At 47.2% G+C, this 17,563-nt stretch overlaps 2 protein-coding genes across 2 annotated transcripts; both read left to right on the top strand.

The window, feature by feature from the left end:
• Positions 1-7,220: 7,220 nt before the first annotated feature.
• On the top strand, positions 7,221-8,308 carry LOC136544938 (peroxidase 3-like). Its single transcript, XM_066536994.1, has one exon. It carries the CDS (start codon positions 7,221-7,223, stop codon positions 8,232-8,234), a length of 1,014 nt encoding a protein of 337 aa, XP_066393091.1. The 3' UTR covers positions 8,235-8,308.
• A 4,507-nt stretch (positions 8,309-12,815) lies between these two features.
• On the top strand, positions 12,816-13,903 carry LOC136544937 (mavicyanin-like). Its single transcript, XM_066536993.1, has 2 exons — positions 12,816-13,142; positions 13,257-13,903. The coding sequence occupies exons 1-2, from the start codon at positions 12,971-12,973 to the stop codon at positions 13,694-13,696; spliced, it is 612 nt and encodes a 203-aa protein (XP_066393090.1). The 5' UTR covers positions 12,816-12,970; the 3' UTR covers positions 13,697-13,903.
• Positions 13,904-17,563: the final 3,660 nt, after the last annotated feature.

Genomic DNA, 17,563 nt, shown 5'->3' with positions numbered 1-17,563 from the left:
CTTCTTCCTCCTCCTCCTCCGACGACGATGATGATGGCGGAGAGGAGGATGTTGTAGGTGTTAGTGGAGCTGCTGGTGGGGATGATGTCAATGGGGACACCATCCAAGAGGATGAGGAGTGAGTGTTGGTTTTTCTTCTTTTCTTCTCTTTTTGGTGCTTTATGCCAAAGGGGGAGAAAATTAGAGGGGTCAATAACTTTTTCGACGCCATGGAGGTTGCTACAGCTAGAAGTCTTGTTCATATCCGTTTAGAGTAGTCTGTATTAGGTGAGAGTTTGAGAGTCCTTTAGAAACTCTATTTATGTAATAATGCTACTTTAAGTACTTTTTATATGTGTGGGATATGGACATATATTAATCTATGCTGTCGCTTGTAATACAATTACGCTAGAATGTATATCTTTATATGTATCACATATTGTGTGGTGTCTATTCTGATCTGTGCTGTTACAGCAAGTGCGGTAGTGCCGCACCTAGCTGCAACAGCAAACCATGTTGTGCATAAACTATCATTTGCATCATGTTTTATATACCTGACACAGTATGCAGCACCCCACAGGAGCATGGATGTAGGGGGAGCCCCATCACTTTCACTAAAATATGAATATTGGCTTCTTATACCAATTTGAGAATTCAATTCTCTATTCACATACTTAGGGGGAGGCTCTACACCCATGGCTCAAAAATCTCAGTATTTATTTCATAACTTTTGTAAGCTCTAATTGGGTTGTCATCAATCACCAAAAAGGGGGAGATTGAAAGTGCAATCAAGCCCTAATTATGGGTTTTGGTGATAATGACCACGCAATTAGAGAACTAATGAGATTTATCGAGATGACAAGTAGAGAATTCATGTTCGAGGATGCTACACAAAATGGAGGAGCCCCCAATTACAAATGTAGATGGCTTCAAACTCAAAGGAGGTTTAAATTCTTTTCTATTTTGAATTTGAGTATAGAAAAAGACATACTATAAAGGGGGACACAATGCTTAAGCTAATATGTGCTACCAAGTGCTCAAACATACACATGCATCCTCAGATTCACAGCTAAGATAGTCTACACTTCACTCTTACCCTTGCTATCTTGAGTGGTGCGGCACTGCCGCACTTGAAGAGAGGCACTATCGCAGTGTGGCACTGCCGCACTTAAGCCACGGCACTGCCGCGACTTAAGTGACCGTTGGGGTTGAGGGGGTATTTATACCCATCCTCTTTCTCCCCAACGTCTCTTTCCCTCCTCCTGCTGATTCTAGCACGCCCAAACAGAAAAGGAGCTCTCTCTCTCTCTCCCTCCATTGTTGACCTTAAGCCCCCCAAGCAAATCCATTGATTTCCCCATCAATATTTGAGGGAAATGGGTCTAAAACTCAATTAGAGAACAGCTCTATGGATTCCCCAACTAGAAAGAGCACTTGATTCACGTTTTGGTCAGCGGTTGTGTTTGTTACTATTGGAGCTTGGTTCCTAGCTGGCTAGAGCATCGCTCGTGGAGCGTGCCAACTTGTGTGGCAGCCCCAAAAGGTTTCTAACCATCTCTTGAAGCAAGTATACTCACCCCTCATCTCAAGTGTTAAGTCTCTTAACTTGAGAACGAGGAAGGGTTGTAAAGCCCTAAGCCTTAGTGGCTAACCTCAACAACGTGGAGGTAGGCAAGCCTTGGTGGCGAGCCGAACCACGGGATAAATCATTGTGTCACTTGTGCTTGATTTACATTACTTGCATTTCATATTGTTGGTTGAGGTGATTTCTAGGGTTTCTAGTCAATCTACTTGTATGTGGTGTTCCTACTCATTCTAGCTCTTGATCTAAGACTATAATACCTACAGTAAGCTGAGAAACTTTTCTGATCTAAGTTTCCGTTCACTGTTTTTGAACTGTGACTCAAAGTTGTCTGCAGGTGCGACAGTGCCGCTGTTCTGGTCCAGTAGTGCCGTAGTCTGGCAGTGCCGCCCTCTAGAGCGGCAGTGCTGCAAGGTGAATTTGATAAAAGTTTGAGTGTTTGTTTTGACAAGCCTATTCACCCCCCTCTAGGCCATCTAGAGATCCTACACCTTGCATATCCTTGGAGTCTTTTACTTTCTTCTATCGGGTAAGTCTCGCTGAGTACAATTGAGTACTCAGGGTTTTATTTCCCATGTTGTAGGTGACAGACGGATGGTAGATGACTTTTATGTGTGGAAACCTCCTAGTGGGCTCAGAGAGAATTCCTTTTGCGCTACGATCGTAGTGTTGTTTATAACCCTCACTAAAGGTTTTATAAGAAAAGATGTAAAAACTGCTAGCATATCTTGTATGTAGATGGTTACTTGTTAATGTTTCACACATCATTAAATAACTTTCTTTTCCGCTGAAACTCTGATCACATGTGTAATTTTGATATTATTTTAAACAATGTAAGAAATGGTTAAAGATGTTGTAAGATTTATACTCTCATTGATGATTCTGATGGAAAAATGTGGATTTTTTAGTTCTCCCCCGAGGTGTGCTCAATGGAACGGCATGATTTAGTACACTCTCTTGAGTACTTAGTGTCTAATGGAAGACAAGTACTTCTAGGAGCATTAGATTAGGTGGTTCTGCCACACTATCATTTTTGCCCATACTACTAAGCTAGGTAAGCATAGAGACGCTGTGTTGGCGCCACCGCTTTGTCGCACCCGCGCCGAGGGGTTAGCCCTACTATATGCACCACCCTCGTGCGCCATGTTTTACTCCAAGCCGTGCGGTCCGCTGACCACACTCATGCCGCAAACAACAGCAATAGTCGAGGGCTGAGGCATCCCACACTAGGCGTGCATGCCGCAACGCCGTTGTGCCGGTCAGGCCGCCGCCATAGTCGTGGCACAACACATCCCACGCAGGCCACCGCCGCACCATATGCTGGCCGGGTGGGCCATGCATCATTGAGAGAAGAGAGAAGGGAGAAAGGGAGTTTTTTCCACAAGTGACATGTAGGTCCTATATATTAAGGGGGTGGAGCTTTCTCAATCTGCTGGAGCACGTGGCCCCCATACTCTCCAATTCAGTTCTCAATCGCCAAAAGTAGATTTTTAAGGGAAATAGGGGCTTCTAAAGTTATTCTAAGATGAAAAAGTAACTGATTTTGAATTTAAAATTTGTTCTCTATTTTGAATGGGTCACCGACAATTTCTGGGTTGCCAGATGTGAGGGATATACCCATAGCAAAAACCAAGCATTTCCATAGAAGAAATCATGTTTGTACATTCAGCAACAAGTGAAGCCTGATGAAGATATAGCTAAGCTGTTACAAGTTACAACTAGCGCAACATATATAATTCTAGACTTGCTAGCGCACGGACGTTGACCCGGGGTGCTAGCGTCTGACGGTGCCGCGCGCGCAAGAGAAGGAGCCCACGCCGCTGAAAGGTCCTAATGGCTAGAGGGGGGGTGAATAGCCTAATAAAAATTTCTACAACAACACTTAACCAAATGGTTAGACAATTATGAGGCGAAGCGAGTGTTGCACTAGCCTACTTAAAATGCAAGCCACCTACCACAATTCTTAGTTTAAATAGTGTCTATTCACACAATAGCAAAGACACTATCATATGTTAATGTGCTCTCAAAGACTAACTAAAGAGCCACACCAACCAAGCAAGCAAGCTCTCACAACTAGCTACACTAAAGAGCTTGTCAACTAGTTTGCGATAAAGTAAAGAGAGTGGTTAGGATAGTTATACCGCCGTGTAGATGAAGAACCAATCAATCACAAAGATGAATAACAATGAAGACCAATCACCTCGGAATCAATGATGAAGACAATGATTTTTTACCGAGGTTCACTTGCTTGCCGACAAGCTAGTCCTCGTTGTGGCGATTCACTCACTTGAAGGTTCACGCGCTAATTGGCTTCACACGCCAAACCCTCAATAGGGTGCCGCACAACCAACACAAGATGAGGATCACACAAGCCACGAGCAATCCACTAGAGTACCTTTTGGCGCTCCGCCGGGGAAAGGTCAAGAACCCCTCACAATCACCACGATCGGAGCCGGAGACAATCACCACCTCTGCTCGACGATCCTCGCTGCTCCAAGCCGTCTAGGTGGCGGCAACCACCAAGAGTAACAAGCGAAATCCGCAGCGAAACACGATCACTAAGTGCCTCTAGATGCAATCACTCAAGCAATGCACTTGGATCACTCCCAATCTCACTATGATGATGAATCAATGATGTAGATGAGTGGGAGGGCTTTGGCTTAGCTCACAAGGTTGCTATGTCAATGAAAATGGCCAAAGATATCAGCCACAGCCGGCCATGGGGCTATAAATAGAGCCCCCATCAAATAGAGCCGTTATACCCCTTCACTGGGCAAAACGCGCTCTGACCGGACGCTCCGGTCAAACTGACCGGACGCTGGCCCTCAGCGTCCGGTCGCCCGATGGACGCCACGCGTCACCAGCTTCAAACACAGTTCGTCAGATTCCAACGACTATGAAGCTGACCGGACGCTCCGGTAAAACTGACCGGACGCTGAAGCCCCAGCGTCCGGTCGTTTCCAGTAAGCTCCCCGAGACATGTTTTTTCGACCGGACGCGTCCGGTCCACCTTGACCGGACGCAGCCAGCGTCCGGTGCTCAACCCTAGCCTACTGTGCCGTCTGACAGCTCGACCGGACGCAGCCTTTCAGCGTCCGGTCGTTGAGTGACCCAGCGTCCGGTCAGTAGACCGACGCCAGCATCATTTCGACCAACTCCATTTCAACTCTAACTTCTTCACCCTTGCTCAAATGTGCCAATCACCAAGAATTTTGCATCCGGCGCAATAGAAAATAGACATTTCATTTTCCCGAAAGCGCCGAATCCCGCCTCGCAAGCTCGACGGGAGGGAGAGAGGGACCCAAACCCATCTCAACCCTACAACCATCTTGTGCACATGTGTTAGCATATTTTCACAAATATTATCAAGGGTGTTAGCACTCCACTAGATCCTAAATGCATATGCAATAAGTTAGAGCATCTAGTGGCACTTTGATAACCGCATTCCGATACGAGTTTCACCCCTCTTAATAGTACGGCTATCAAACCTAAATGTGATCACACTCTCTAAGTGTCTTGATCACCAAAACAAAATAGCTCCTATGGTTTATACCTTTGCCTTGAGCTTTTTGTTTTTCTCTTTCTTCATTTCAAGTTTAAGCCCTTGATCATCGCCATGCCATCACCATTGTCATGCTATGATCTTCATTAGCTTCTCTACTTGAAGTGTGCTACCTATGTCATGATCACTTGATAAACTAGGTTAGCACTTAGGGTTTCATCAATTCACCAAAACCAAACTAGAGCTTTCAGCCGCCTATTTTTTCGCACGCCCCACCGCGTGGGCCCCCACGCCTGCGCATTTCTCTGCGCTCGCTTGGCGGCGCCCTAGCAGCGGGACCGCACCGGCCGGACGTCACCCAGCAGCTGCAGTAGGTGGATGCGATAGGTGGGTCCTATTACAACATGTGCAACACTAGATCTACTTTTACAACACCAAGGTGAAACACTTGCAACATATGTCTGAAAACAACTGAAACAATTGCAACTTATGTCTGAAACACTTGCTAGAAAACACTTGAAAGCCATTGCAAACTTATGCAACTCCAGATGAAACACTTGCAACAGGCGTATGAAACACCTAAACCACTTTAAACATACGCTTGCAACATGCATGTATCTGCAACATCCAGATTATTGTAAAATGTGCAACATCCCGATCTACTTTTGCAGCATCCAAATCTATTTTTGCAACATCGATATAAAACACTTGCAACATACCTCTGGAACACTTAAAACATATGTTTGCAACATGGTCTTTCTTCAGCGCAAACATCTCCTTGCTGCTTCGGCGAATGGAGGCTCGTCAACGCAGGGAGGTCACCAGTGTGCTCGCCGGCAATGTGGAGCTAGGCAGCGGCGCACAGAGGGCGGGTGGGTGGCGCGCGGAGGTCACCGGTGTGCTCGTCGCCGACAATGCGTGGAGCTGGGCGGCGGCGCATAGAGGGCTAGGTGGGGGCGGTATGGACAGCGGTGGCGCGGCGCGGGTGACGTAGAGAGTGGATGGAGCGTCTGGGACGCCTGGGCTGGAGCATTTCCGTATACAAATTCTTTTGCCAGGCACAGACACACATACCAAAGTCAAATACTGCTATACTAGCTGAACAAGATGCCACATGGTTCGTCTGTGCCTCATCATTCATCAAGGGCCCCATCAGCTGAAAGATTATATTGCAGTCGATCCAAATGTGGCCGCGTTTAGTTCGTCGAAGTTGGCGCCGCCCGATTCACTGTAGATCACTGTAATGCACTGTAGCATTTCATTTGTATTTAGTAATAATTGTCCAATCGTTGACTAATTAGGCTCAAAACGTTCGTCTCGCAAAGTACAACCAAACTGTGCAATTAGTTTTTGATTTCGTCAACATTTAGTACTCCATACATGTATCGCAAGTTTGATGTGACAGGGAATCTTCTTTTTGTATAGTGCCAAAGTTTAGATTTTGGTGAAACTAAACATGGCCTGTGTAACAGTAGCATAATGTAAAGTCTGAAAAACACAAGACACTGCACGCACGCAAAAGGAACACGCAATTCAATCCTTTGTCCGGCGGCCAAGAATAAAGCGAGAACATGCATGAAAGTGGAACACAGGAAGAAGAAGAAGAAGAAGAGTTATCCAGAATAACAAGTCAAATTTGTGTGTGGCCACTACTAGTGTTTAGGAAATAGTAGTATACTCCTCACAATTACAAGTCCCTAACCCATTTGCATTGGTGCATCCAGCTACGGGTGGTCTCGTCTCCTCTGTCGCCGTTTGTTGGGCACATGGCAATGGCCTGCACGTCGTCGACGACGGTGCCGGAGGAGGTGGTGGTCATGTCATGCCGACCATGAACTGCGCGCATATCCAGCAACCTAAGGTCAACGCGGCTGCCACCGCGGACGAATCAACATGCATTCTTCTTCTTCGTTCGTTCTCTGTTCGATCTCTCGCACGTCTCGGCCCACATTTCTTTATTTCTTAAACAAATAAGATCATCATCGTCTTTGAATCCTTGTTCTTGTTACCTACGTACTAGCGTGTTTCATCGAAACGAAATGTGGCCTAGCCTATAAATACATACATAGTGTTGTCTTGTATACTTGTACCTCGCCGTCATCAATCCTCACCATCCAATAAGCAGCAAGCAATAATCCATCAACCTAGCAGCCCGCCATGGCCTCCTCCGGCCTGTCGTCGTCGTCGTCCTTGTTCCGCAGGCCGGCGGTGCTCCAGCTCGCGGTGGCGGCGACCCTGATCCTGTCCCTGGGCGCGCAGGCGCAGCTTCAGTACGATTACTACAACGAGACGTGCCCGGGCGTGGAGGACCTGGTGCGCGAGGCGCTGCTGGCCAAGTTCGCCGACGACGTGACGCTCCCAGCAAGCCTGCTCCGCCTGCACTTCCACGACTGCTTCGCCGCCGGGTGCGACGCCACCATCATGCTCAAGTCGCACAACGGCACGGCGCAGCGCGACGCGGATCCGAACGCCACGGTGCGCGGGTACGAGGCCATCGAGGACGTGAAGGCCAAGGTGGAGGAGTCCTGCCCGCTCACCGTGTCCTGCGCCGACATCATGGCCATGGCGGCGCGCGACGCCGTCAACTTCACCAAGGGCCCCGCGTACCAGGTGGAGACCGGCCGGCGCGACGGCAACGTGTCCCGCAAGGAGGACGCGGAGCGGTCCCTGCCCCCCGCCGACGGCAACGTCACCGTCCTCACGCAGTACTTCGCCGCCCAGAACCTCAGCATGAAGGACATGACCGTGCTCTCCGCCGCCCACACCATCGGCGTCGCGCACTGCTCGTCCTTCTCCCAACGCCTGTACAACTACACCGGCGCCGGCGACCAGGACCCGGCGCTGGACCCGGAGTACGCCAAGAACCTCACGGCGGTGTGCACGCCGAAGCACATGGCCAGCGTGCAGACGCTGGACCAGGTGTCGCCGACCACCTTCGACACGGGCTACTTCCAGTCCGTGTACAACCACCGGGCGCTGCTGGCCTCCGACGCCGCGCTGCTGGAAGACAGCTTCACCGCGCCCTACGTGACGCTCATGGCCACCAACGCCTCCTACGCCCCGACCTTCTTCCAGGACTTCAGCGTCTCCATGCTCAAAATGGGGAGGATCGCCGTGCGCACCGGCACCGACGGCGAGATCAGGGCCACATGCGCCATCTACGTCGACTGATATGATGACCGTCCCATGACGACGACGACCATCGCGTGTCGCATGCATGGCAATGTGGCATGCTGATCTCTGAGATTTTTCATTCCATTCTACTCCTAGCTTCCTCCGGCTCTCTCACTTTTCTTTCTTTTTTTTTTCATTTCAAGTTCGTCGTGTTGCACTTTCATGTCGATCAGCCCTTACATGGCATCAATACATTTTGATGAAACATCGAATTGGTTCGATGGTTCATTGCTTGTTATTTGTGGTAAAAGAAAACAATTTGTAATTAACTTAATTATTATTATACATGATGACTCTTGTTCTGAACTTTTTTCCCCGTCATCACCGTCTCTATGATCACGAATTGGGATGTGAGTGTCACCCATGTCGGCTTTACGAAACTGGGCTTCCCTTATATACAAAAAAAACAAGTGGGCTTGTCAAACTGGTCAAATAGGTTCGTTCAGCCCAAAGAAAGAAGGTAAACCATTAGTCACCTCTGGGCCTAAAAGGTTGCCTACGGTTGGGCTGCTGGGCTTTTACATTAAAAAACTCTGATCGACGGCGGCATTCTCCAGGGGAAAGCAGAAAGCTCGCTTTCTATATCATTGATATGCGTGATGAGTCCCCTCCAAAAAAAAAAAAAAAAGATATGCGTGATGAGTCCAATTATTGTGCAAGAGAATGGTACCACCTTGCTCATGGGCCCAAGCTCAAGCTTGGGTAGCGTGGTTAACGATCTTCAGAGACAGCTTCCTGATTTTCCCTACCTCATTTTTTTCCGAGAAATTTTGCTTTAGTCACTCACATTGTGATTTTTTTTTATGAATTACACAAGTACAGATGCAGACGCTCAACATGCAAACAACACTCATCTCTATGAACACACATACACAAACACTACCCCTATGAGCATTGTGCCGGCACATCTCGAGATTGACGGAGTCACCACGGGCGCCTCGCTGTCGACGGGAATGTCGCCTATCACTGAAAGTACAACACCGTTAAATTCTAAAATAAATCCAGAAAAATACGAACACGCGTACCAAGTCGAGGGCTTAAACCCAGGTAGGTAGGTTCCACCACAAAGAACTTAACCAACTGAGCTGGGCTTAGTTAACACTCACATTGTTATTTTAGGAAGAAGGACTTCAATATAGGACGCTTCTCACATTAAAAGTGTATAGGCGTATAGCTTCTCAGGAAGTGCTTCCTAGGAAGGATATACCAAACAAGGCATTTACTGATTCTATGGAGAGCATTGATGATTCTATGGAGAACACTGATGATAAATAGATATAGAGCTAGCTAAAGAAAAACTAGAACCATTAAGATTTGTTTATTAGAAGGAAATATAACTTGTAGTTGTAGGAGCCTTTCCATCATCTAACGATGCATATAGTTGTTAGTTTTTTTGTGGTATAACCTAGCTTTTCACTAGGACGATTCTAATCTTCAACTTAGCATGGATGGTCACACATATCTTCAATATTGAGACGTATGAGGAGGCATTGTGTCTGCCGGCCGTGTTCCTCGTTTAGTAGTAGTGCATGTACGAAGCATAAATATAGCCCTTGCCCATGAACTAATGAGCTAATAATGAGAATTAGTCGTACTGGTCAAATTTGGAAGAAGCAACGGCACAAACAAATGGTACTATTACTCCTACTAGAGTTTAGGGGGGAAGCGCGCGTTGGTCAGAATGCACCTCTGCTCGTGGCAATGCAAAGTTATGCACAAAGCTGTGGATTGATTGAAAGGCAAAGGGTAAGCACATGGGTGGCTGGTGGCTCCAAAGTAAGTAAATTCATAGGCAGGTGTATGCGACGCGTTCGAGTAGGAGCACAATTTTCTCATTTGCATCGATCCACCAGTTAGCCTTGTCATTCATTTGTTAACAACTCTATGATCGACCTGGAATCTTGCGGACCCACGAAAACGCAAACCCCAACGTCTCTGTTTCAGAGTCACACTACTGTACACGGAAGCCAATGCCAACGCCAATTCTCCATTCTAGACCGTGGCTAAATACAACCCACTGCTAGTTGTATGTTGATTTACAGCCTACCGTCAGCCGGCCCATACAATAATCCACTATTAGAACATAGTACTTTATCATTAAGACATGGTCTACTTTCTTTTCTCATAATATTTTTAGAGCTTGTGCACTAGTTAGCTATAGACTTATAATAATCCTCTTCCCTATTATCTTTTCCGCCCTTGCTCTTCCTCATGGGGATGGCCCCCTCCCTCCCTCTCCCTCCTGCGCATGCTGGCCAGGTCCTCCCTTCCACTGCGTGAGGGCACAAGGGCCACGCGGGGTGGCTCCCCTCCCGGCGAGCGACGACTTGACCTAGATCTGGGCAAGTGGCCGCGATGAGAGGGCACGAGCAGCCACCAAGGGCCTTGGCCGAAATTTGGGTGAGCGGCGGCACAACCACGCGAGGGAGCGAACTCGAGCAGCCATGGCGCGCGGACGCAAGGAGCGATGGGCACAAACAAGGGACCTTGCCGGACCAATTTTTTCACCATTGGCTTTAATCCAGCGGGCATGGACCCCCATCACTGCTAAATAACATCACCGACTCGAAAAAAACAACAGTGATAGGGGTTTGCGAGCCGACGGTGATAAAGATTTTGGCGTTGTGGCATACAGTGCTCAGATCTAGGAAGCATATTCGTTGATGGAACGTCTCTGACTCTGCCTATCTCAGAACCAAAGACCGTCTCAAAGCGGGATATCCCACCTATGTATGATGTCCTCGTCCTCGAACCAAACACTAGCTTCAACCGAAGGACCACTAAATAGTACTGATTCAGGAGGCTTTCATTACTACTCTCTCTGTTCCAAATTATAGTTTGTTCTAGTTTTTCTTGGAACATTGTTTTTACTATACACCTAGATACAAGCTATATTTAGATACATAATCAACGCTATGTAGAAAAGCCAGAACGATTTTTAAAATTTGGAACGGAGGGAGTACTAAAGATGTTATGATTATGAAGATATAAAACATTTTCCAATAGTTGGAATGGAATGTTGAGACATGGTGGTCTAGGGTACAACAATAATACGTGTATATATATGAGTAACCAAAGTTTAATGTCTCAAACTGTCATTAGATATATGCCTTGACGAAGTGGTATATGCATTTTATTTTGTGTCTCCCGGGGCGGCTGGGATGATGCATGATAGGTGCTCTCCCTTTCCGTTTTTTTAACACTTTTTTTCAACTAATTTTAAATCTAACACTATTTTATTTTATTTTTAAACTAACACTTTTGACCGCGCTTATTGTCATGGCGTGGCGAAACGCCTGGGCCGCGCCATGCATGGTGGCGCGGCGGGAGGGATGACGTGGCAGGGTTTGCTGCGCCACCGATCTTGGCGCGGCGCTGACCGGTGACGTGGCAGGGTCTGCTGCGCCACCGATCTTGGCGCGGCGCCTCCGCGCCATCCCTCACGGCGCGGCAGTCCCAGGTAAATATCGCTCACCGCACGCACCCCCCCCCCCCCCCGCCTACCCGCACGCGGCCGCCACGCCTGCCAGCTGCCGTGCCTGGCCGCCGCACGTGCCCGCCGCCATGCATGCCCGCCGCGCCCGGACGCGCCCACCGCGCCGACTAGGCCACGAACGCCTGCACGCCACGGCCTAGGGTACAACAATAATACGTGTATATATATGAGTAACCAAAGTTGAATGTGTCAAACTGTCAATAGATATATGCCTTGACGAAGTGGTATATGCATTTTATTTTGTGTCTCCCGGGGCGGCCGGGATGATGCATGATAGGTGCTCTCCCTTTCCCTGGCTGCAAACGCCTAGCAGCTGCTAAACGGCAATGTGAAGCAAACATGCCATCCTATCAACAATCAATGCTTAATTAGAATAGTTTAATTTGTAAGTAAGCTTTCCTTGGTATCCCTATTCCTTAGTGTGTGGAAGCCATGAACACACACAGCGAGTATAGTTTGCCGAGCTTTTCGGCCTCCGTCCAAGTCGCCAAACTAACGTGGAGACGTTACCTGTAAACAATCATCATTTAACTATGCCCAGCCAACCGACGACGGATGGATTAGAATATGTATATACTACTAGTCGCAGCTGATGGATGTACGTGTACGCGGAAGGGCATACTAAATCCATTCTTAATTTATTAAGAAGCACTACTGTTGGTTTGGTTCACATTCACATTATAATCATGCATCTGCACATGGACATCCCTCTTCTTTGCAATGCAAGCCAAGCAAGAAGAAGAAGAGCAGCATTGCGTGCCCAATTCTCAACTTTTTTGCAATAAAATATGGCGGCAGGAAGCAACGTACAGGAGGGGTAGTTGAGTTGAAGTTTGAAGCTGATCGAGGTTGAAGTTGAACCCCAACAGCTAGCAGCTAGCTTAGCTGCATGTTCTGTCTGTCTCTCTCCCTCCCTGTCAATCAGTCAGTGAGTGAGGCTCCATCAGGCGTAGGCTCTGACGACGACGACCGCCACGCCACCTTGCTGTCCATTGCATGCATCCCGCATTCCCGAGCCCCAGTTTGCTCCATCTATATAAGCGAAAGCGAGGCCACCCAGTGTGCAGGAGCCATCAGTCCATTACCACAAGCGCGCTTCAGTTCTCTCTACTGCATTGCGCAGCTCAGGTCGCTGCACAGCCGTTAGCTGCCTCTAGATAGCCAGCCAGCCAGCCAGCCAGATCCGCATCAGGAAGCTAAGAAGAGAAGAAAGAAGATCTCTGGTCAGAGATATATAATGGCAATGGCCAAGGCCGCCATCCTCGCCGTCGCTGCCGTGGCCGCTCTGGCGGTGCAGCTCGCCGCGGCGGCTGACCACCCCGTGGGAGGCGACGGCTCCTGGGACGCCAGCGGCAACGGCTACGACGCCTGGTCCGCCAAGCAGACGTTCAAGCAGGGCGACACCTTGTGTAAGAACACAAAACACACAATATATGCTGCATTTTTCAATTGCCATTGTCAGGCAATACTGCAGTAGCAATATATATATATGACGATGCTTCTCGTGCTGGATCTGCCCGCAGCCTTCAAGTTCTCTTCGTCGCACGACGTCACGGAGGTGACCAAGGCCGGCTACGACGCCTGCTCGGGCGCCAACCCCGTCAAGTCCTACACCAGCGGGAGCGCCACCGTGAAGCTCTCCGCGCCAGGCAAGCGCTACTTCATCTGCAGCATTCCCGGCCACTGCGCCGCGGGCATGAAGCTCGAGGTCACCGTCGCCGCCGCCGCGGCCACCGCGCCGGCGCCCGCTAAGACGACCAAGCCCCGCCACAAGAGGAGCGTCGCCCCGACCCCGGCCCCGGCCGCGCCGGCTCCCGACGCCGCCGCCACGTCCACCGACGGCGAGCTGCCCAACGTGTCCTCGCCCACCGCCGCACCGTCGCCCAAGTCGTCGTCTGGCGCCGCCACGCTCGCAGGCAAGGCACTCGTGGGGCTCGCCGTCGCCATGGCCTTGGCCATGTGAGAGCGAGTCGTGACACGGATGATTTTTGCAGATAAATATATACAGCCATTCATTATTGCATTGTGCGGCGCACCGACAGTTTGTTGCTGAGAAGTTTTCCGTTTTTGTTGTTGTTTTGCCTTTTGATTCGATTATTATACTGCTACTACTTTATTTATTATTAGTGTATAATATGTATTCGTTGTCACTTCTGATGGAATAAATTTATCAGCGTTCTTCCAACACACTTGGTATTTGGTGAACACGACCTGTATTTATGGTCTGAATGATATGTGTGCTCAGAGTTCTTAAATGATTAAATACTACTACTGGTACCCAACAAAATTTTTTTAGCATTGTCTGACAGTCGTAGTGATTGTGATGACATACAGGCTCAATCACAGAGTGTATGGGTAGTGTGTATGCATATGCTGTGCTTCAGGCTATCTCCAACGGAAAACTCATCGTGGAACTCAAACCTAAAATAGGTCTCCAACATAATACCTATAGCCTTCAACAGAGTATCTATATAGAAGACCTATTTTATGTGCTGGGAGAGACATAACCTAAATCTAAGTATCCCCTCTCCTATCGACCCATTTACATAAATTGTTGTCTTTTGGGTCTTCTTGTTGGAGAAGACCAAAAATAGGTATTGAATCCTTTACCTGTAGCGCTACCCAAAGGATAAATGGGTCTTGTATTTTGGGTCGTGGTTGTTGGACACAGTCTGATGTATGTGCAAGGCTAAATTAAATAGTTAATGTGGCACCAAGTAGCTTAGCTTGTCTTTCAAGCGTTCAACTATCCAGAAACGATGCATCAGGATTGCTCAAGTGCAAAACTAACGAAATTAACTTAGTTTCTCTCCTTTGTAGCCCATTTTATTACGGACAGAACCTAATTCCCCAACTTCAAACGGATTGTTGTTTAAGTTTTTTTCTTCATAAAGACTGTTGTTTTAGTTTTGTGTAGAGTCAAACATTTCTATGGTTGACTGTCAATTTGTAGAAAAGCTCATATAATTTAAAAAAAATATTTACCATAAGAAATAACTTTATATTTTTTTTAGAATATTGGACTTAGGACAAACCTAATGTGACATGTAAAAAGAAGTGATGAGGAAGTATAAGAGATAGCCGAGGCATCAAGCATGACCATATATTCCTAAATCCAACATGTACGTAACTATTTTTGTTGAAATTCCTGTAGCATGGTAAAAAAAAAATTCACTTTCGTCCTGTTCATTTGGGCTTGTTTGGCTTATAAGCCATGGCTGAAAGTACTGTTGACTGATTTGGTGTGGGAGATAAATACTGTTCATTGACTGATAAGCCATGGCTTATAAACCGAATATGACCGAGCAAACAGCCTATGTGTAGACGTAGCATATAAAAAGAAAAGAAAAATGTCTGAATATTTCTGGAAGATAAAATTTGGATCCAAAACAAATAGTTGAAAGTCCGCAAGGAATCGAATTTAGTGGACCTCGGCAGGCTTTTGATTCGGTGAAGGTCGTCCACATGGAGCCCGCTTTGGCATCACGGAACGGAACGTGGCCTGGCATCATTTGGCGCGAGAATGAAGCTAGCCGGCGGTGGTCAAAGCAGTTGCCGCGTCCCGGCAGGCAGCCAGCGAGAGCAGACGATGCCAACGCCTACCATGGCAGCACCGGAGCCTTCTTCCGTGCCGTCGTCCACCGACGACATGCCCACTGTCTCCACGCCCACGGCTGCGCCGGCCGGCCCCAAGATCGTCTTGTGCGACGAGCAATCGCGTGTTCGAGGCCAAGGTTGGCTTGACGCAGTCTGTTCGGTTGGCTGGTTCATGAAGAAATACTACTGGCTGGTTTGTGTGAGAGAAAAATACTATTCTAGCTGGAAATTTACGATCGTTTACGACAAGCCACAGCCAAACGAACAGGCTGACGCTCGCCGTCGCCCGTCGGGATGGCCTTGGCCTTGACCATCTGAGATCCAGCCATGCATGGTTGACTCTACTCATCTGTCCACTGCTGATAGGATAAATCTATCCTCACTCTTTCAGCGTTAATTGGGTACGTTCTGCTTACTAACTGATGCTTGGCCATTTGGCATTGCTGAGTTCAGAGAAGCAGAGCTCAGCTGACAGCTAGTCCAAACACAAAACAGGCAGCATGCGCCTATAGTTTTGCACACCACAGAGATGACACTCTGCCCTCCTGTCCTTGGAATATTTACATATTTACAATGTAAGTGGTATAAAAAAATATTATGTCAGTGACTCATCTGTCAGTGATACAGTGTAAGATGTCATCCGTAACGATGATAAATATGTAAATGCCCCTTGTCCTCACGTGTTCGGTTCAGTTCGCTTACTTGCATGTCTCAGTTCGATGTGGTGTAGCAAGCCTGTTGCTCTGTTTCTTTTTTCCCCCTAGAGATGACAAAGGCACAATCATGGACCTGGTATGTGGCGACACGTAAGGAATGCTAACACCCTGTTCGCTTGATAATATCAATTATGATACATTATTTTTCTCTTATAATAAAACAACATTAGTCGATTTATAAGTCACAGAAACTATAAAGCGAACAGGTGAAGTTTTTCTGGCAGGCCTAGATGCAGAGACCTGCATCTGATACTATTATAATAGAGAGTTGCGGTACCATCATCTGTCTAAAGAAGAAACTGAGGCGATGGCAGCCACGTAGAACCTAGATCCAAAAAATTTTGGGTTTGGGCTACTGTAGCACTTTCGTTTGTATTTGATAATTAGTGTATAATTATAGACTAATTAGGTTCAAAAGTTTCGTCTCGCGATTTTTCATCCAACTGTGTAATTAGTTTTTTTTTTCGTCTACATTTAGTACTCCATGCATGTGCCGCAAGATTTGATGTGACGGGTACTGCGCAAAATTTTTTGGAAACTAAACGGGGCCTTAGTGCCTGTGAGATACTAATGATCTTGGTATTGCTGCACGAAGAAATGAAATTATATCATGGTTAGAAATGAAACTATGAATCCCAGCCCTAGGGCATTAGCCATTATAGCATTATATTATATAAAGTTGCAAACTGGTAATCATGGCTAGAAATTAAATTATGAATCCCTAAGGAAAAGCCTAATCTGTGGAAGCTATTTTAATCTTGCAGTGACTATGAAATACTGATATTTCCTGTGTAGTTGCTATCTTTCGTTTCAACGTAATCCCCTATGTGAAATGCTAGGGTTTGACAATAAAAAGGTATTGAATAAAAAAAAGGCATACCAATTCGTATGTAATACAGTTTTTCAACAAGTAAAAAGGATAATTTTGGACATACCAAAAGGAATTGATCTATGCCTGCATATAAACTGCTTGCAGGTAAATTGAGACAATAAAGTTCTGAGTAGTTATTATCTAAGAGTTGGGTGCATCGTTGATTATATAGAATCTTCAATTCAGGCCGTCATTACTAAATGACTTTCTATAAAGCATAAAGTCATCTTTTAGCATTTTAACTGTAATATATTTTGATATGTTATTTAAAAAGAGTTTTTTTCGGCCATAAACAGATGCATCTGAGGCAGCTTTCCGTCGAACAGGTGGTGTACATCTGTGCTACAACACCTATATTCGTGAGTGGAGATCCTGGCATGGCAAGCTTGGCGTTGTCTCTGAAGAAAGAGAGGCTAGATCTCACGAGCGTCTCACCTCCTCCAGAGCATGGAGGAGATCGCCAACGACGACCATGGACAGCTGCATGGAGACAACGGGACTATGAACACGCGACGAACTAAACTGGTGAGAACATACCAATCGAGCTGTTGGGCATGGAGACGACGGTGCTGAGTGTGTGTGGCAGGTGCAGAGCGTGCATCTCACCTCGCACCTGTGCTAGGGAGCAGACGATGCGCGAGGGAAG

This window comes from Miscanthus floridulus, chromosome 3, assembly GCF_019320115.1.
Source record: "Miscanthus floridulus cultivar M001 chromosome 3, ASM1932011v1, whole genome shotgun sequence".
NCBI lineage: Eukaryota > Viridiplantae > Streptophyta > Magnoliopsida > Poales > Poaceae > Miscanthus > Miscanthus floridulus.
Note: the sequence above shows the minus strand (reverse complement) of the source record. Positions and strands in the feature narration are given on the sequence as shown.